Here is a 21,706-nt window from a genome sequence, read left to right as displayed (position 1 = left end):
AATATTTTTTTACTTAAATATTTGATGATTCTATCTGTTATTATGAATTCTAACAGCCTGCCCAATATTCGAAAAATATTTACTAAGTCTCCTCTATTTGCCAAGTACTGCTCACGGCCATGGAATTCACAGTAAACAAAATGAAAGTGCCGGTCTTTGTGGAGCTACAGTTTGGGGGTCTAGTAGGGACTATAGGGAAGAAAACAGACACCAAAATCAGACACGTACGTAATAAAATTCCATAACTAAATGAATTAATAACATATAAATACACATTTTAAAGTATTTAATGCATAGAAACGCATAGAAGAAACCTGTGCATGCATGCTAAGTCACTTCAGCCATGTCTGACTCTTTGTGATCCTAAGGACCATAGCCCACCAGGCTCTTCTGTCCATGGGATTCTCCAGGCAAGAACACTGGATGGGTTGCCATGCCCTCCTCCAGGGGATCTTCCTGACCCAGGGATCAAGCCCTCATCTCTTATGTCTCCTGCACTTGCGGGCGGTTTCTTTACCACTAGTGCCACCTTGGGGCTTCCCCGGTGGCTCAGCTGGTAAAGAATCCGCCTGCAATGTGGGAGACCTGGGTTCAATCCCTGGGATGCAAGGATCCCCTGGAGAAGGGAAAGGCAACCCTTTCCAGTATTCTGGCCTGGAGAATTCCATGGACTGTAGAGTCCATGGGGTCCCAGAGTCGGACACGACTGAATGACTTTCACACAGTGTCACCTGGAGAGCCCCAGAAAAAACCTACCATACAGTAAACATTAGCCAACAGGATAGTAGTAGTAGCAGCAAAGATACTAGAAGTGCTATGTAAGAAATGGAAAAGCACAGTAAGACAAATAACCATGGCAAGGTGTCCAGAGGTAGTCTAGAGCAGTCAGAGAGGTTATCTCAAAAGAATGACATTTGAGTTGAAATGATGAAAAGAGTTCTTCCTCAAAAGAGGGAGGAAACAGAAAGGCTCTGAGATGGGAAGTAGCTTGACCTGCTCAAAGGACAAATAAAATTGGAAAGGCCAGACAGCAGGGGATGAGAAGGAGTGGGCGGCTCTGCTCAGAGGAGGGAGGCAGGGACACACCCGTGCAGTTTAAGCTGCGCTAAGTCTCATTCTAATCACACTAGGATGCCCCTGGAGCACATAAGCAGGAGAGACACAAGACCTCAAGGAGGTCACTCAGCTACAACAGAAAACAGAAGGGTGGAAGGCAAGGACACAGAAGCAAGTCAGGCTGCCACTTACAGAGCGCTTTCTTAGGGTGACCACAGTGAAGAAGCTGACAGGACGTCAGGTCTGGGATGTAGTTTGGAGGCAGCACCATGAGAAGTTACAGACACAGTACATGTGAGATTTCTGAAAGTGTGAACACATGGGTGATGCCCACGATTTTTGGCTGTAGCAGCTGATTAAAGGTGACACCATTTACTAAAAGGTGGAATACTGTGAGTGGCATGTTTGAGGGTTTTGACCAATAAAATATGAGATTGTCAGTCCAAAAATGAGTGAAATGATCAAATTCTAAGTCAGTCTCTTAAACAAAGTTCACTTTAAGTATATCTTCTTTATGCAAATAACTGTCACCCATTATATAATACCAGAAATAACAAAAGAATTTTAAATGATATGAATAACCAAAGCACTATTTTTACATATTCAAGAACCAGGTGGCAGGGTGATGACTTTTGGTAGGCATGCTAAAAATAGAAAACCTTCACACATAAATATCAAAACTGTATGCATTTATTTTATTTTTAAAACATAAGGTTAAAAAATAGCTCAATTTCAGAAATTTGGTTTCTCTGACACTGAGCTCCACCTGCTGGTAATTTCTTATCTTTAGGTATTACACTACAAAAAAAAATTAAAACATGTTTATGTAGAATATAACTTCCAACACGAATATACTGAAAAATCACATTTAGAAGACCTCATGGTAACTTTTTCTCTCTTTATGGCTACCACTTATTAGCTATATGCCAGGTACTGTGCTAAACATTTTTTAAAACATTACCTCATTAATTTTCAAAACAATACTATGAGATTTCTATGACTTGGTACATTTTACAAGTAAGGATATTTACCTCAGAAAGGCTGTGTGACTTTGCATATGGTCATATCTTTAATAGCATAGAGAGGATCTGAACTAAATTCTCTCTGACTACAAGTCTGCTGGCTTTGTAAACAGGCAACAATGCTAAGAATTTAGACAGAAAATTCTGAGCATGAATCTGCCACTTTGATTCTGATCAAATTCCTTAATCTCTCCAAGTTACAATGTTCTCATTTGTAATGAGGAATCACTCCTTCCTTGGAGGGTTGTTTGCCAGTGACAATATTTTATGTCTAGCATGCAGTCAGTTAGTTTCTTTTGGTAATTTTCCTGAAATAACATATTAGAGCAACCTAATGTATGAGGCTTTAATTGGCCAAATGTTAATGAATCAAATCCACTGTCTCTAAAAGAATAATCTCTCAGGAAATTTTAAATTTTGAATTGTAATAAACACTAAAAAATCTGTTCTGAAAAATCCTCCAAGATGGAACATTTCAAATAACAGCAAGATTTTCAGAATTCTTTCCTTATCTTTAAAATCCATATAGAGTGATTATACATAAAGCCAATAAAAAAATCTACCAAGTTAAATTAAGAATGATCACCTAGTAAACAGTGAGACATCAATTTATCCTGAACACTGCAAGTAAAAATTGAAGTTTAATGTTGACAATTTCCTTTTAAATCATCAATAATAGTTTCCAGCCCTAACAAAGGACAAGCTTTAGATAATTTTATGGGACCTTTGTTTTCAAAAACATATCAAAAATATTTTAAACATATAAAATATTTCCAATAACTTTCAAAGAATATATAGGCCTTCAACAATTTTTAAACATAAGCTAATTTACTAGTAAATCCTTCTAACCTTACAGATCTACCTGCAAACAAGTACAGGATACCTGCAGTTGAAAATTTTTTCCAGGGAAAATAATCATTCACTGCATAACCTAACTGCAGCTGAGAAAAATGGTACTAAGAATCATTAGAAGTACATACAGCTCATGAATTATTCTAAACCGAGATTATAGTCCTGGATAGACTCAATTTATAGACAGCTGTATTTTTAGACATCCATGGACTGATTCTGATGTTACGGCCTCCACTGCCATAGAGGGAGTCTAGATTCTGAAAGAGATGGCTTTATGCATCTTCTTCCAGCGTGAACTGTAGTGATATTGTCAAGGGCACTGTCTACTGCAAAAGTCAATGTTAAAGCCTCCAGTAAGAAACTCTATTAGAGCTAAATACAGCAAAAAGCTCTGCTTCCCCTGCAATGTGACATGCTTTCTTTTATTTAACAGTAACTATTAACTTTATCTTCTTTGTCATTTTGGCCTTTGGGAAGCTTAGAGACAAAATAACAGCTCTACTGTAGTAACTAAGCATGTTATAATCTACATAGTTTTTCCTCCAGTCTTAATACCCTGTTACAACCTCCATTTTTCCTGGTCCTGATTTTATTTTTTATTTATATTTTTCTGAATATCATTGTCATTAGCTACCTCAAATACTCTGAGGACTAAGGCAGGAATCGAATCAGAATGACACAAGTATATAAACGAGTAAATTTGAAATCTATACAAAAAGCCTTGTAATGTGAAGGTGACACATTCCCAAAGTTAGCAGTCTTTTTGGCAAACAATTTAAAACAAAACCTGATTATCTAATGTTGGTGACATCACTGTCTCTGCAATTCTCAGACCCCTAGACATGGTCATTCTACCAGGCTGCTGTTTTTAGAAGAGATACAGCTGAAGCTTCCAGCACCAGCTCTTTTTCACTTCCTGTCAATCAGCTGAGGAACTCTGTGGAAACAGGAGAGGACACAAGAAAATTTCCCTGTGTTCTCTGCTTTTTAGCATTCTAGTCCCCAGCCACACTGTACAGCCACTGAGCAAGAAGTCCAGCTGTCTCTGACTGACACTGGGAGACAGGAAAGAGGCAACATCCCTAAAAACCATCCAAGAAAAATCATCCATTGTTCTATAAGCAATGGCAAAAAAAACTAAATTAGGCTTTCAAATTCCTATGGAAAACAACAGACCAGGGTTCTCTTCATAGCATGGCTAGTCTATGCTTGTTTTACTCCTCACATATCAAATATCTTAAGTATCTATGCAAATTATTTCATCACTTTAAAAGCACGGCTCTATCTTTCAAAACAGATACAAGTTAATTCCTCAGCACAATTTTCAAATTATAACATGTAACCACTAAATTAAAATGAGACCTCTAAATTGGATGCTGTCATGAAACACTAGGAAGCACAAAGGTACTTTCTCTTGGTGAGTTAAAGAAACAGTGAAGGGTAAGAATCAACATATTCTATCAATCATATCTCGTACCGACAGCATATCTACATCACTAGGTACACCAATAAAAAACAAGAAACCTCAAGGGTCTTCATTATTACCAAAAGAGACTGGCAAAGAACCTAATTAAATACATTTTTCATATACTAAGACAATTATACCAATAAAAGATGATATAAAATATTCACTGCATCATATTAGAAGATACTACATGATCAAAATGTAGGATCCCATGTTCAGTTAATTTTTATTAGTTGTAAGCTCAGGAATTAAATTATTGAAAACATGATCAAATGTGATATGAACTAATTTTGGCTACAGAAAAAGTCTATGTATTTTCTACTATGCACAAAGGGAGGACAACAAAGGATCTCAGGAAGAATTTTCATGCTGATCTGAATTTCATCTTATGTCATCCAACCATGAGTGAACATAAAGAGTTATCCAACAGGCTTCTTTACTAATAATTTACCTGTATTGGAGACTAATACATGCAAAGACTATAAATATTTTATAAATAACAAAACTGAAAAAGGCTCACAATATCAAAAGTATAGATATCTGTAACAATTAAACACTGTTAACACAAGCTATACCCATGATATAAGTAACAGCAAATCAAACTAGCTATAGGTATAATGGAAGTGTATTCTCACTCATACCCTGTACCAATAAATTACAGATTTCTCTTTGGGGGAACTACTTATTTGGAACTAAGTTATTTCTGTTTGTGGGTAAACATTAAAATTTTCCATTTTATTTTTTATTATTAAATACCATCCAATAAAAACCTTTGGGAATCAATCATTATAATTTGGCTCTTGACATAAAACTTGAAAATATAAGAATGAGGTTTACTAAGCACTAGAACCACAAATCGTATCCATATATTAGATATTTCTGAACTACAAAGTAAACATTTTGACACCCTTAGCTTGGTTCAATAAATATTTTTATTTTATTTTAAATTAGTGCACGGTCCTCTGCCATCTCCTTTTCCTAGTCCCCTTCTACTCTTTCCTTTACTTACCTCTTATTTCTGTATTTTGTTTCCCTCCTGTTCTTTACCTTTCTTATCTTCTTTCTCCCACCAACCCGATCCTTTTTGACCAACCCTGTTCTTAGTCCTTTGCTCACTGACCTCTGAACCAGCCGCCTCTCACCTTTCTGACCCATCTACCCCACATTCTCCTTGCTCTTACTAATAAGCCCATGGGTTTCCACCTGTAGCCCTCTACCGTTTCTGGTTATATCACAGAAAAAGAGGTCAGTTCTCCTTTCCAGAATTTTAAGACCTTTTCCTTTAGCTTTCTCCTCTATCCTAATTTTTTCCCCACCTCTCTCAACCTAAACTACTTCTGAAAAAGGAAAGGGACAGGCTTAAGGGCAAAATTATGAAAGACACTAAATTCATCTCCAACAATTTCTGAGTTTCCTTTCTAACACCAACACCCACTCTCTAGCTTACCTATCTATATTAGGACTTCATTCAAAGGATCTTTTCACATGCTTGCACTACCCACATTCAGGGTAACTACCACTTTGTTTAGCCCCCAAGCCTTGATTTGAGGTACATTTTATTATCTCACAATGTTAATATGCTACTTTCACAAGAGGCATTCAGAATTTTAAAAGAGCTCTATAAGACAAAATTCTTTACCCAATAGTCCTCAAACTTTTTTCAACCCCAAAACACCTGAAGGACGCAACACGTTCACAGCAAGCATTATAGCCAATTATGACTTGTTTGTAAAAGAGAAAGGAAGGGAGAAATGTTGTCCATGGAAGAAACACTCAAGTTTCAAAACGAAGGCAGATGAAAGGATCTGAATTTGTTTATCTTCTCTTGTAGCCCCTGTAACATCTACCACATAGTAAATACACAGCAGGAGTATAAATGATTTCTTTCTGATAGAGTTATTTCTCCTTCCAAGGATTAAATGATTTTTAAGCAATTCTGAGAATGTATCTGCAAAAATTATCCTCTACTGTGAAAGATCTCTAGATATATTCTGACAGAGAAAATCTTCCTTAGTTCAAAATCTTATCATTTGCCTGGGATTTGCAATAAAACAATGATTTTAAAAATTAATACTTGAGTCTTAATCTTTTAACTATTAATACTGAGAAATAATTTTCTACAGAATACTATAACAAAAGAGAAAATTTATTAGGATTTAAAATTCTATCATTAGGTACCAAATGAAGCAATCCATCATAATATTCACAAATCCTCTTTATTAAACCTTTCAATTAAATTAAAGAAATTAATATGTCATAAAATAATTTTCAAAATTTAAGATGAAAGGCTTTGGAGATAAAAATATATGAATTCCTTACCACATGCAAGGTCAACTATCTACCTACAATTCAAGTCAAAAGATGATATATTCTCACGTGAATTTTAAGACAAATACTATTCAACTTAATACAGGAATTAGCAAATAAGTTGTAGAGACTGAAATAACTTTTTTCAGGTTGAAGGAAATTAGATAATTTTTAAAATTTAAAAGAATGTCCTAAACACGATATTCAAAAGTTTATATGCCAAGTAGTTGCTTTTGACTGACCTATTTTCAATGGGTGCAAAAAAAAAAAAAAAAAAAGACTATTAATGTATCATGGAAGAAAAGTAACAAATGTACTCATTATCAATAGAAACTGTTGGCAATTTTATTATTCACAATTATTATAACAAATTAGCCATGTACGTAAAAGTCTTTTTTGTTCTTCATATGATGAGATCTCTCCTCTGTTTTTTCAAATAATGTAACTGCATTAAACTACCATAAGATAGTCTAGTTTTTTTTAATTTTCAATAACAGAGATTGTCAGTTAACACTACATCTATAAATAAACAGTCCAAAAAAAATACACAAAAATGAAATCTAATTAGTGTATGAATAATAATGAAATTGCCAATAAATTAAAATCTGTATTAATTTAACCTTTTTGTGTGAATCTGCATAATGCACTTAACTTCTCTGTTTTTATTTTTTATGTTTATTTTGAGTAATATTTGACTATTCCTAATTTTCTTGGACATGTAGATGGGGGGTTATAAGTTAACATTTAAATCATGACAGAAGGTAACAAAGCCCACAGATAACAAAATTACAAGGAAAAGAAGGCCTTGGGGTGAAGGCTAAAATCTGAGGAATATTAATGATCAATTTCATCACCGTTAACTCTGATGCATTCTTGTTAATCAATTATTCATTACAACTTTCTGCCTGCTGAATGTAGATTTTTCAGTATAGAGACTTTGCTTTATTTTTCTCCATCCATGGCACTCAATAAATATTCATGCAAGTTGCTTGACTGTGTTTAATAAGAAGGCAAAGGAAGAAAGGAGAAACAGGGACAAAAGCGCAAGACACAGAGAAAAGAGGAAATCGAGAAAGGGAGGGAAGAAGGGAAAGAAAGGGGGCAAAACCAACGTGTACTGAAGACCTTTCCAACGGTGTCCAGGGCTCTATTAGTGCCTCGCCTTTGCAACCCTCGTTTAGTCCTGATGACAATCCTATGAGGGGCATATTACTAACCACATTTTACAGATGAAGAAATTGAACTAAGGTGGGGGGAAGTAAAAATCTCCTTAAACACAATGAAAGTCATGACAGTTTGACTCAAGCTTCCACATTTTTCTCTACCCTATGTGCTACATGGAAAGTCACTTCAGTCGTGTCCGACTCTGTGCGATCCCATGGACCACAGCCCCCCAGGCCCCTCTGCCCATGGGATTCTCCAGGCGAGAACACGGGTGGGCTGCCATGCCCCCCTCCAGGGCACCTTCCCGACCCAGGGACTGATCCTCTGTCTCCTGCAGGGGCAGGTGGCTTCTTTACCACTAGTGCCGGCTGGGAAGCTGACAGAAACAGGGGGTGCAGACTACCTTTTCAAGTTAGTGTTTTCATTTCCTTTGGAATAAATACACAGAAATGGAATTACCGAATTGTGTGGCAGCTTTTTTTTTAATTTTTTGAGGAACCTCCATATCATTTTCCATAGGGGCTGAACCAATTAACATTCCCACCAACAGTGCCAAAGCATTCCTGCCCATTCACATCCTTGCCAAAAACTGTTATCTATTGTTCTTTTGATAACAGCCATTCTGATCAGAGTAAGGTGATATCTCATTGTGGTTTTGATTGGTGGTTCCCCTACGGTTAGGATGTTAAGGAATCTTGACCTGAATCATTTGGAAAAATCAACAAATTTTTTATAATGTAATCATTATCACCTCCTAACATTCTTTATTTTATAAATTAAAAATCTGTCCATCAAATAAACATAAAGCACATATCTCTAAATACCCTTTAAGTATCAGATCCACTGGAGAATTTAATAATTTAATAAACTAGAGAGCTACTAAAAGTTCAGCATGATAAAAATCCATGCCAAAGGAAAACTGAAAGCAAGAATTTATGAATCTATAAGACTGAAATACTAATGTCAATATTAATATAGTAATTACTATCCATAACTTACATTGTTCTCAGATTAAGAAACTTGAATTATTTTAGAGTAAAATCTAAACCTATATAAACTGCACAAAAGCCTCTAAACTGGATCTTACATATAATCTCTACTTATATACATAGAAAAAGTATAGGATTTCACCAAAGCTGTCTTAATAATAACAAAATATTGTAAACCATGTAAACACGTCATTCTTTGTTAGAATCTTACTTCTCTGAGTCAGCATCACAGTGCTCACACTGGTCTGCACGACTGTATGATCTGAATGCCTCCTACTTCTCCAACCCCGCCCCTGCTCCCTCATTCTGTTCCAGGCATACCGCCTTCCTTGGTGTTCCAGCAACACAAGAAACAAACTCCTGCATCAGAGCCTTCCCGCTGCCTTTCCCACTGCCTGAAATAGTCTCACCCCAGGCAATCTCGCCGTTTGCTCCTTAGTTATTTTAGATCTCTGTATAAACGCCACTTGATCAGTGAAGCCCTATTTGACCACCATCCATATAAAACACCTCCCAGCACCCTCTTCTTCCTTCCTGTTTCATTTTTCTCCAAAGAACTTACCACCACCTGATACTATATATATATATATATATATATATATATATATATATACTGTCTGTCTCCTTCATACCCTCTTCTTCTATCATTTTATTTTCTCCAAAGAACTTACCACCATCTGACTATGTGTGTATGTGTGTACACACACATACAGATATATAAATTTACTGCTGTCTCCTTCAGTTAAGAGTGAAAGGTCCATGAGAACAAAATAAAAAGTTTATTTTGTTTACTACTGCATCCTCAGAAGTTAAAATGGAACCTGATATCTGACATGAAATAAATACTTATTTGTTGAACAAATAAATGAAAGAAAGAAGTGTATATTCACTGTTGTAAATGATATTTAAAATATATTAAGCAGAAAAGTAAACAGAACAGTATTGTTATATGCTTTACCAGTTATGTCAAAAGAGCAGAAAACATGTAATACAAATTCATGTTTATATTTGCATACAATGCTTTTGGAAAGTTACCTCTGAGGTAGCGAACTGAGGGCTAACAAAAGGACACTTAGACCCCTGTGCGTGCATATGTTCTACATATTCAGAGAAATTAATTATGATTTTTGCCTTCATAAATAAGAAATAGAAAAGATAATCCAACAAAAATATCTACAATTCATAATTAAGAACTCAGTAAGTATCTAACAAATTAATGTGAACTAAGGTACATTATTAGAAAAAAAATGAAATAGAAACGTGTTTTAACAGTATTTCATAAAACATAGAGTACTTTGCATAATCTCATTTCAGTGTCACAGAAATCCTGGCAGACAAGTTGGGTACACATTTTCTCCTTTTATGGAAAAAAAAAAACCTCAGAATGGCTAAATAACCTCACAGGAGTTCCACAACAGAGGCAAAGCTCAACTCAGGTCTCCTGTCCTTAGTCTGGCACTTCTCTCAGCACATTTGATAGTAAGGCTTGGAATTAACATTTACCTTATATGTTTAACGAAAGAAAATGTACCTGATGATGAAAACAGGTAAAGCTTCGATAATGTTGTCAATATGACATCTCAACTGAGAGCATGCCAATTTAGGGACTAACTATAAACCTGAAAATACATTGAACACTATGGTAAAATGAATTACCAGTGAATCACAAGGGCAGACAATATTTAGTCAACAAACAAGATATTTTGTTGGTTGAAATGTAACAAAACAGGATTTTATTGACAGTGCTGTTCAATTAAGCAGAAATCAATAAAATACATAGAGAAGATAAATTTATATTGTGCATTGCTCTAGTAACAGGGCTTAAAATGTACAACTTCAGAAACATCAAAGTAAAGGCAATTATCTTACAGTATAGCTAAAAACATTTAAAAAGAACTCATTCCATGGTGCCATCAATTCTAGATATATTTGACATATAAAGGAGATTGAACAAAAATTATTATATTTGGCCTAATGTACTCGCTGCTATATAGAATGTGGTCCACTAGAGAAGGCAATGGCAAACCACTTCAGTGTTCTTGCCTTGAGAACCCCATGAACAGTATGAAAAGGCAAAATGATAGGACACTGAAAGAAGAACTCCCAAGGTCGGTAGGTGCCCAATATGCTACTGGGGATCAGTGAAGAAATAACTCCAGAAAGAATGAAGGGATGGAGCCAAAGCAATACCCAGCTGTGGGTGTGGCTGGTGATAGAAGCAAGGTCTGATGTTGTAAAGAGCAATATTGCATAGGAACCTGGAATGTTATGTCCATGAATCAAGGCAAATTGGAAGTGGTCAAACAGGAGATGGCAAGAGTGAATGTCAACATTTTAGGAATCAGCAAACTAAAATGGACTGGAATGGGTGAATTTAATTCAGATGACCATTATATCTACTACTGTGGGCAGGAATCCCTTAGAAGAAATGGAGTAGCCATCAGAGTCAACAAGAGAGTCCAAAATGCAGTACTTGGATGCAATCTCAAAAACAAAAGAATGATCTCTGTTTGTTTCCAAGGCAAACCATTCAATATCACGGTAATCCAAGCCTATGCCTGAACCAGTAACGCTGAAGAAGCTGAAGTTGAACGGTTCTATGAAGATCTATAAGACCTTTTAGAACTAACACCCAAAAGGGATGTCCTTTTCATTATAGGGGGCTGAAATGCAAAAGTAGGAAGTCAAGAAACACCTGGAGTAACAGGCAAATTTGGCCTTGGAGTACGGAATGAAGCAGGGCAAAGGCTAATAGAGTTTTGCCAAGAGGCAAGTGGTCCCTTCAGGACACTCTGAAGAAGGATTGAGAAAGGATGAGACCAGTATTTCCAGAAAGAGAGCATTCTGTGCTATAGATCTCCTCTTGTGCATTTGATACAGAAAGTTTAATAAAGTCCTGCAGTTAAGTCGGGAAGTGCCCTACCCTGGCAGGTCCCAAACTACAGAACTCATTTCTCCTTGGAATATACTTCGAGGACACCAAACTCTCTTGACTTTCAACTGCCTCACTGGCCATTCCTCCTCAGTTTCTTGCTGACTCCTCCTTGTCCAGATCTAGCTTGCAGTGCCCCCAGAGTGCAGCCCTTGCTTCCCTTTTCTTCTCTACCTTCTTTCACTTGGTGACCTTCTATGGTCAAATACTTTTAAACACCATTTGATGCCTGAAACTCTCAAATGTATATCTCCAGTCCAAAACACACTCTGGAACTACCAAATTTCTACACTGATTGGGTGTTTTTCAGTTTTCTTTCTTTTTGGAAAGACAAATGGAACCCGTGCTCTTCCTCATCAAGGCCGCTCTGTGCGTAGTCTTTCCACGCACTTGAAACAAATTCTATTCCTCTAGAGCTCCTCCTCCTCAAAACCTTGCAATTGTCCTGGACTCCTTTCTCTCACACCCAACACTTAACCCACAGGAAATCTCATGGGCTTCCCTGGTGGCTCAGACGGTAAAAGCGTCTGCCTGCAATGCAGCAGACCCAGGTTCCATCCCGGGTTTGGGAAGATCCCCTTGGGAAGGAAGCGGCAACGCACTCCAGTACTCTTGTTTGGAAAATCCCATGCACAGAGGAGCCTGGTGGGCTCTAATAAAGTCCATGGGGTCGCAAAGAGTCGGACATGAATGAGCAACTTCACTTTCACTTTCAAGCATCAAAACATACTCATAACGAATCACTTCTCACTGCCTCCCGTGACACCATCCTCACTCTAACTGTCATATTCTATCACCTGCGTTGATAGGTAAAAATATCAAAAAAAAGAAGAAAAAAAAAAATTTTTAAATATATCAAAAAAAAAAAGAATAGGTAAAAACCCTATTCTTCCAGTCTTATTACCTTTAAGTACATTATCGACACAGCGATCACTGAAATCACAAGTCAGAGTGTGTCCATCTTCAGTTATAACCTCCTCATCCAGTGGCTCCCCCTTTCATTCACAGAAAACGAGTGACCCTTCATTATGTTCCCGGGGCCTGAGACCTGCTCTCACCGCTTCTCACTCTCATTCCCTATCCTCTCAGCTCCCCCGGCTCAGAGTTCCTCACTGTACCCCAGACAGTCCAGATAGGTCCCTGCCTTTGCCTTTGAAATAAACACATCCTCTGACTAGAATGTTGTTTCCCCAGAAATTAAGCAGTTTAGTTTACTAGCTTCCCAGTTCAAGGTTTTGGTCAAATGTCACTTTCTTGTGTAAAAATTGATCAGTGGATGCCTCTGCATGGTAAGCATGAGATATTTTATCTACTATTTTTATTTTATGTAGTAGGAATATATTATATTTATTTAATAACATTCACTCTTTTGCAGTTATTAAAGCAGCATATATCCTGCTTTGTTTTTATGCCCTGGCATTTAGCATCTTCCAATATAATATATAGTTTATTTATTATGTGCCACTCAGCATAGAATGTAACTCCCAAGAAAGAGTCTTCATTAGTTTTATTCACTATTACAAGCATCTGAAAATATCTTTGACACACAGTAGGTGATCAATAAATACCACTTTAAGTGTATAAATGAAACATACGTGTCCACAAGTAATAGAGAACGACTGTGTGATGTTTCTGTTGTGTTAGTTGCTCAGTCGTGTCAGACTCTTCGTGACTCCGTGGACTGTAGCCTGCGAGTCTCCTCTGGCCATGAAATTCTCTAGGCAAGAATACTGTAGAGGGTAGCTATTTCTTTTTCCAGGCATCGAACTCACGTCTCCTGCTTTGCAGGCAGAGTCCCGACTGTCTGAGCTACCAAGGAAGCCCTTACTGTTCAACACTTGACATTTATCATTTTCTCCTTAGTATTTTGGCCAAAATTAGACTTAGGTGAAAAAGACAACATTAGAGGATCGGCTTCCCTGGTGACTCAGACAGTTAAGAATCTGCCTGCAATGAAGAAGAATCGAGTTCAATCCCTGGGTCGGGAAGATCCCCTAGAGAAGGGAATGGCTACCCACTCCAGTATTCTTGCCTGGAAAATTACATGGACAGAGGAGCCTGGTGGGCTACAGTCTGTGGGGTCACAAAGAGTTTGGACACAATTGAGCAACTTTCACTCTTGCTTTCCTGGCAAAAATGTTTATATTACTTGCCTACACAATTTTTTAGATTTCTGTAAATTAACAGATGGGCCTTAATTCTCATAAAATTAAAAGTTGAAATAAACATCAATACATCTAAGAGCCTAACTAGACTTCTAACCATGTATCTGAATCACCTTAGAATTTTTCTAAGAATATATCATCTATGGCCCATCTCAGCAGAACAGTTCCTTAAGGACGCTCTTGCACAGAAGCAATCACTACTGAGGAGTCTGTGTTTTGGTTAACACCGCCAATAACTAGGAAATGTAGAATAGTTAATGGGCTTCCCTGGTAGCTCAGCTAGTAAAGAATCCACCTGCCATCAGGAGACCCCGGTTCCATTCCTGGGTCGGGAAGATCCCCTGGAAGAAGGGACAGGCTACTCACTGCAGTGTTCTTGGGCTTCCCCAGTGTCCAGATGGTAGAGAATCCACCTGCAAAGCAGGAGACCTGGGTTCGATCCCTGGGTTGGGCAGATCCCCTGGAAGAGGGCCTGGCAACCCACTCCAGTACTCTTGCCCGGAGAATCCCATGGACAGAGGAGCCTGGCGGGCTGCAGTCCCCAGGGTCACAAACAGTTGGACACAACTAAGCGACTAAGTACAGCACACAATAGTTAATACTTACTCTTAAAGAATATTTAGGCCAAGCTTTACTATTTCTCACTGTTATGGTTTCATTTTTAGTTCTTCCAATTCTTCCAATATTCAACTAAATTTTCCTTGTGGAAATTCTTCCAATACTCAACTAAATTTCCCTTATTGAAATACAAAGATATCATTTATAAAGATAGAATTTATAAAGAGGAAAAACCAATGGGCCTGCTTACCTGAATTTCAAGCATTTTGGTAAAATTACTCATAATGCTTAAAGAGACATTTGGGGAAAAACCATTTATAGTTTTAATATTTTGACTTTTTGAATAAAATGGAAAGTTATATTCTAATTATTACTGAAAGGTTGAATTATGCAAAAATTTCACTGATATATGTGGGAGTATTATTTAGTTGTAAGAACTACGAACTGAGAATAGTTTTTACTTGTTTTATAAAACATACTGTAGAACCTCATTAATTGGCATCAATTGGTGGAATGTCCTGTTTGATTTATAAAATGTTACTTTATTACTTTAAACTACACACAGCATTTCTTTGTAAATCGCTTAAAAACTTACTAAAGGCATTGCTCCAATGAAGAGATAAGATGTATAGAAACAAACAGCATTTCAGCTATTTAAAATAAATTGGGTAAAATGAAGCACCTGACATCACTTTCTAGAAGTTCACAAGACATTCTCAGCATTTAATAAGTGGGTACAAGAGAAGGCTTGAAAGCACCAGGAAGCAGTTTAGTCTCTTAAACTGTACTATGCTGTGTTTCAGTTCAACTCTTTGCGACCCTATGGACCATTACTGGCCAGGCTCCTCTGTCCAAGGGCTTCTCCAGGCAAGAATACTGGAGTGGGTTTCCATGCCCTCCTCTAGGGGATCTTCCCAATCCAGGCATCAAACCACATCTCTTGTTTCTCCTGCACCAGCAGGAGGGTTTTTACTACTAGTGCCCCTTGGGATCACAAACTGTACTCTTTAAAACACTGTTTATTCATTTATTGAAAAACCTCTTCTTCAATGATTATCAAAGATAAAACGCTAAAGGATTATGAGTTCTTAATGAAACACTTAATGAACTGTTATGTTTTAAATTCCAAACTCTATATTTTAGTTGTAGTTATAAAATGGAGATATGCTACCCTTTAGTGACAATCTACCACTAAGTCAGGCTATGAAGTAACCACTTCCACAGCCACATGGGGACAAGGAAATATCACAAACCATACTCAGAGAATAAAAGCTTTACTAAGGCCTGAAAGCCAAGCAAAAGAATAACCTTCAGAAGTTTCTCTGAAAAAAAAAGGCATATACCAAATAGTTGCCAAAAATCATGAAATAAGAAAATTAACCTAGTAGGGTCCTTGGTCTATATAATAAGATCCTTATTATCTCATAGGACAGTAAAGGAGAGTAAAAAATTATAATTCACAATGTACTGCATAGATCACTATGGCTCAATTAATTTAAAAATTGCAATAATCATGATAATTTAAACACTTCATATTCATATCCAGATTTATCTGGAATTGGAAATTTGAAATGCAATCTTTTTTCCTATGGAGACATTTCCTGTGAATTCATTTAACAATCAAACTATACTACTTAGAATAACATAAACTAAAAATTATTCAAATATCATCTATAGTATCATTAACTGTAACAGTTCTACTTATGGACTGCATCCAGTTACTCAGAAAAAACCAAGGACACAGCTCAGGCTTTTTCAACCCTGGCATTGTTAACCTCTGAGGTTGAGTATTTCTTTGTTGGGAATAAGAAGAGGGGCTGTGATGGGCACTGTGTGATATTTAGCAGCATCACTGGCCTCTATCAACTAGATATCAAGAGCATCCACCAGCTGGGAAAATCAAACATGTCTGGAGATATTTCCAAATGACTCATGGGTGTCAAAATTGTCGTTTGATAGAAACCACCAACATAAGATGAAAGGAGGAGGAAAGAAAGGGAAGAGAGAAAACGTATTTACACCAAGCATTCTTAAACAGTTAATAAATCTATATAAAATAAAGTTGAATTGTTAGTTGCTAGATTTAAATGTGTTTATTGTAGTTAAAAGATATTTATAAGAAAAAATCTTTTTAAGGAAAATCAATGTTTTATATTGTGAAAACAATAAAAACGTCATCAATCTCAGATAAACGTCTACTGTTCTTAATAAGAAAAAATTAATAAATATCTTTTTCTTATTTTTTATTTCTACCTTAAGAATAACACCCTACCTTCCTGCTGTATCCCAGGAATAAAAACAATTGCAGTCTTTGTTTTCAGACTTAAAGGCAAGAGAAGAGCTTTTTCCTCTGACTCTACAGGTGGTTTCTGAAAGCGCTCTCCAGGTGACCTGAGGTGACCAACAAGTTTATTTTGCATTTACACACAAGTTTAATAGGACCTGCATATTAACAAGAGTAACAACTTGTTATAGCAGCCCAAATTAATTTTTGCACTCACTTATTACCTATATACAACTCTCTCAAGTTTCTCATTCGTTTCCTCTTTGCTTACCATAGACGTAACCGATCGTGCGTCTTCTTCATAATTGACGACTGGAGGCGGCTCTTTCCCGTCGTTTTCCTGCACCTTTTGCTCCAGCAGTTCTTTCTGTGCTGTAAACTTCGCCTCGGTGCATCTCAGCTGCTGGACTGACTGCTTCAGCTCTTCAAGGGCCTGTTTTTGGCTTAGCAGAAGTACAATGCTAAAAGAGAACACATTTAATATAAGCTATTTCAACTACTTTCAGAAATAAAGACTTTGAAGGAAACTATATACTGTATATATGTAGATTACGTTCCTTTCTTCATTTTCCTCTTTGTAAGAGTCTTTCAGAACTCTAAGAATTATGAAACTAAACAGATTTTGAGTCATCACAGTAGTTGTTAAACGCTAGCATTAACAAAATTGAAGGAAGTGTTTGGAAGCAAAAACCAAATTCAAAATGCTTTCAAATTATTACGATCTATGGCACTCATTTTATTTTATAGCTAAACCGTCTACCTCACAAAGTACAGACATTTTGGTCTAGAAATGTAGAGACTAAAGTGAATTAATATGACTGAAGCAGAATCTTAATTTATTTCAAATCTCAAATGGAATATAGCTAAAATCAGATCTGTGCCTAGAGAAGAATAAATCAAATCAAAGTGACAGTTGGAAGCAAGCTGTGTGCCTATTGTGAGGATTGTGTGCTTAGAGCTAGGGAAAGTTTTCCTGACAAGGACTAAACAAGTGTAAGTCCTCAAATCTTTGCAATATACACCACTATAAAGACAGTAGACCTCTTCATTCCTCCTTTAGAGAACTACAGAGGTCACACGTTACCTTACTGTGATTTTTTTTACCCTTCAAGGCTGTCCCTAATAGGAATTTCAAATTAATCTGCCCATCGTAAAGCCTTAAGAAAACAGGCAGCAGTGGTGAGGAGCACCTTGAAAATGCTGTCATACTTAGTATATTAGTATCTGAAAGAACTGTGCCGTGCACTGCTGAAAGCAAGTTAATAACAGTCTGGAAAGTTAATAACAGTCTGGAAAAAGACAGTCTCTTCAGCAAATGCTGCTGGGAAAGTTGGACAGGGCATGTAAACTGATGAGGTTACACACGCTCACCACACACAAAATAAACTTAAAATGGCCTACAGACTTAAATGTAAAACAAGATGTCTAAAAACCATAGAAGCGAACATAGGCAACATGGTCCTACTGCATAACATAGAGAACTATATTCAACACTCTGTGACAAACCGTCCTGGAAAAGAACATTTTTTAAAAGTATATTTGTGTATAACTAAATCAGTTTGCTGTACAGGAGAAATTAATACAATTGTAAATCAATTACCCGTCATTTTAAATAATTGATCAAAAACATGAGAAGATAAGACACAGACCAGGAGAAGAGATTTACAAAAGACATATCTGATAAAGGACTGCTATCCAACATATACGAAGACTCCTTAAATTTCAATAATAAGAAAACAAGCAAACTTCTTAAAAAATGAGCCAAAGACCTTAACAGATACCTTACCAAAGAAGATGTACAGATGACAAATAAGCATATGAGAAAATGCTTCACATTATATGCCATCAGGAAAATGCAAATTGAAACAACCATGAGAGAGTATTAGACATTTAGGAGAAAGGCCAAACCCCGGAACACTGACAACGCCAAACGCTGGAGAAGGTGTGGACTGGGATTACTGACTGGGGTGCACAGGTACAGCCCCTCTGGAAGACAGACTGGCAGCTTCCCGCAAACTAGGCATGCTTCCACCATGTGATCCAGCAGTCCTATTCCCTGCTGTTTACCCAGAGGAGCTGCAAACTTACGCTCACACAAAAGCCACACATGGATATTTACAGCAGCTACTCATAACTGCCAAAACTAGGAAGCAACCAATATGTCAGTCATCAGAAGAAAGGATAACTCCAGGGGAATACTTTTCATGACTCAAAAGAAACAAGCTACTAGACCACTGAAGACATGGAGGACCCGTAAAAGGACATTATTAAGTGAAAGAAGCCAATCTGAAAGGCTACATAATGCATGATTCCAACTATGTGACATTCTGTACAAGGCAAAACTATACAGACAGTAAAAGGGTCACGGCTACCAACAGCTGGGGATGGGGGATGGATGAACGTGTGGGGCACGGAATATCTTAGTAAAAACGCCCTATACGATGCCATAATGATGGGCATACGTCATTACACATTAATTCAAACCCACAGAATGTACAACACCAAGAGTGAAACTCAATGTAGACTAGGGACTTAGAATGATAAGAATCTGTCATTCTAGATTCATCAACTGTAACAAATCTGATGCTCTGGTAGGCAGTGCTGATAATGTGGAAGACTATGTATTGTGGGAGGAGAGGGATATCAGAAATCTCTGTACCTTTCCCTCAGTTTTGCTGTGAAATTTCAACTCCTCTAAAAAAGTCTTAAATTTTAAACACAATACATCAGTACAGATTTAACAGAATGGCTCAGATAAAAAGTAATGACAATATCAAATGCTGGTGAAGATGAGGAGAGATTATCACCAACACATTGCTAGTGGGAATGTATAATGGTATGTGCATGCATGCAAGACGCCTCAGTCGTGTCTGACTCTTTGTGACCCTAGGGACTGTAGCCTGTCAGACTCTTCTGGCCATGGGGTTCTCCAGGCAAGAATACTGGAGTGGATTGCTCCTCCAGGGGATCTTCCCAATTTATGGATCAAAGCTATGTCTCTTATGTCTCCTGCATTGGCATAGGGTTTATGGGATCTTTCTGCATTAAGTCTTCCAACGATATGAGTGAGTGATAGTCACTCAGTCATATCCAACTTTCTGCAAACCTATGGACTGTAGCCCACCAGGCTTCTCTGTCCATGGGATTCTCCAGGCAAGAATACTGGAGTAGGTTGCCATTTCCTTCTCCAATGGTAATTATCTCCATTAAAAATTAATTTAAAAATATGTATCACTGGGAGTTCCCTGAGAGTCTAGTGGTTAGGATTCAGCACTTTCACTGCCACAGCCTAGGTTCAATCCCTGGTTGGAGAACTGACATGCTACAAGCCACACGATGCAAGCAAAAAGAGAAAAAAAAAGTTTCACTACTATTGGCCCTTCCTGTTGGAATGTGAGGTTTTTATTATCTCATCTACCTTGGGTTCTTATATAATCTCTTTTACAAACAGGCCTTTTATAATACTTATTCAGGAGTTCTAAATATCTATTGTGCCATATAAGCAATCACTTGGACATTTTGAGACACTATCCTAACACCAAGAATAAGAAATACATAAATGGAATACTATGCAGCCATAAAAAAGAATGAAATACTGCCATTTGCAGCAACATGGTTGGACCTAGTGATTATCATACTAAGTGAAATAAATCAGAATATAGGCAAATATCATATGATATCACTTACATATAGACTCTAAAACAGAAATGATAGAAATGAACTTATTTATAAAACAGAAAAAGACTCACAGATGTAGAAAACAAACTTATGATCACCAAAGAAGGTGGCAGAGAGGGATAAATCAGGAGTTTGGGATTCATATATATACACTCTACTATAAACAATGGGAAACAGATGGGGAAACAGTGGCTGACTTTATTTTGGGGGGCTCCAAAATCACTGCCGATGGTTAATGCAGCCATGAAATTAAAAGATGCTTACTCCTTGGAAGGAAAGTTATGACCAACCTAGAGAGCATGTTAAAAAGCAGAGACATTTCTTTGCCAACAAAGGTCCGTCTAGTCAAGGCTATGGTTTTTCCAGTAGTCATGTATGGATGTGAGAGTTGGATGGTGAAGAAAGCTGAGCGCAGAAGAATTGACACTTTTGAACTGTAGTGTTGGAGAAGACTCTTGAGAGTCCCTTGGACTACAAGGAGATCCAACTGGGTGTTCATTAGAAGGACTGATGCTGAAGCTGAAACACCAATACTCTGTCCACCTCATGTGAAGAGTTGACTCATTGGAAAACACCCTGATGCTGAGAGGAATTGGAGGCAGGAGGAGAAGGGAACGACAGAGGATGAGATGGCTGGATGGCATCACTGACTCATTGGACATGGGTCTGGGTAAACTCCGAGAGGTGGTGATGGACAGGGAGGCCTGGCATGCTGCAACTCATGGGGTCGCAAAGAGTCGGACACGACTGAGTGACTGAACTGAACTGAACTGGACTATAAATAAAGTACATAATCAACAAGGACCTACTGTATAGCACAGGGAAGTCTACTCAATATCCTGTATTAACCGACATAAGAAAATAATTTGAAACAGGATGGATATATATATGCAGATAAATGAATCACTTTGCTGTACCCCTGACACTAATACATTACAAATCAAGTATATTCCAATATAAAATAAAAATTTAATTTACTAAACAAGTAAGTAAATAGATAAGTATCCTGGCTTTTAATTTAGTTGTTTTTAAGAACAATGAGATTTCGGAGAGATATATGCCGTATTATATTGTTCTAGTCCAAACTTCTTTTAGTTAATACATCTGATCAGAAAATTAAGGAGCAATATTACCTTCATCCAATTAAGTTCACTGGCCTTTATGTATAATGACCATTTCAAATACATTATCATCTTATTATTGTTTAATAATTACCTTTTAAAAAAACTGCTGT

At 37.1% G+C, this 21,706-nt stretch overlaps 1 protein-coding gene across 5 annotated transcripts in view; it reads right to left on the bottom strand.

Moving 5' to 3' along the window:
* FER (FER tyrosine kinase) overlaps positions 1-21,706 on the bottom strand; it is a 442,861-nt gene that overhangs the window by 289,253 nt on the left and 131,902 nt on the right. For 4 of the 5 annotated variants that reach the window (XR_009694249.1, XM_061152123.1, XM_061152124.1 and 1 more), the window contains exon 9: positions 17,066-17,255. Coding sequence is in view for 4 of the 5 variants with exons in the window: in XM_061152123.1 (XP_061008106.1) it covers positions 17,066-17,255 (190 nt within the window). In the remaining variant the exon portion in view is untranslated. Of the gene's footprint in view, positions 1-16,759; positions 16,902-17,065; positions 17,256-21,706 lie in introns of those variants that run through there. The other variant, XM_061152125.1, reaches the window with a different exon arrangement.

The sequence above is a fragment of the Dama dama genome, chromosome 9 (assembly GCF_033118175.1).
Source record: "Dama dama isolate Ldn47 chromosome 9, ASM3311817v1, whole genome shotgun sequence".
Taxonomy (NCBI): Eukaryota; Metazoa; Chordata; class Mammalia; order Artiodactyla; family Cervidae; genus Dama; species Dama dama.
Note: the sequence above shows the minus strand (reverse complement) of the source record. Positions and strands in the feature narration are given on the sequence as shown.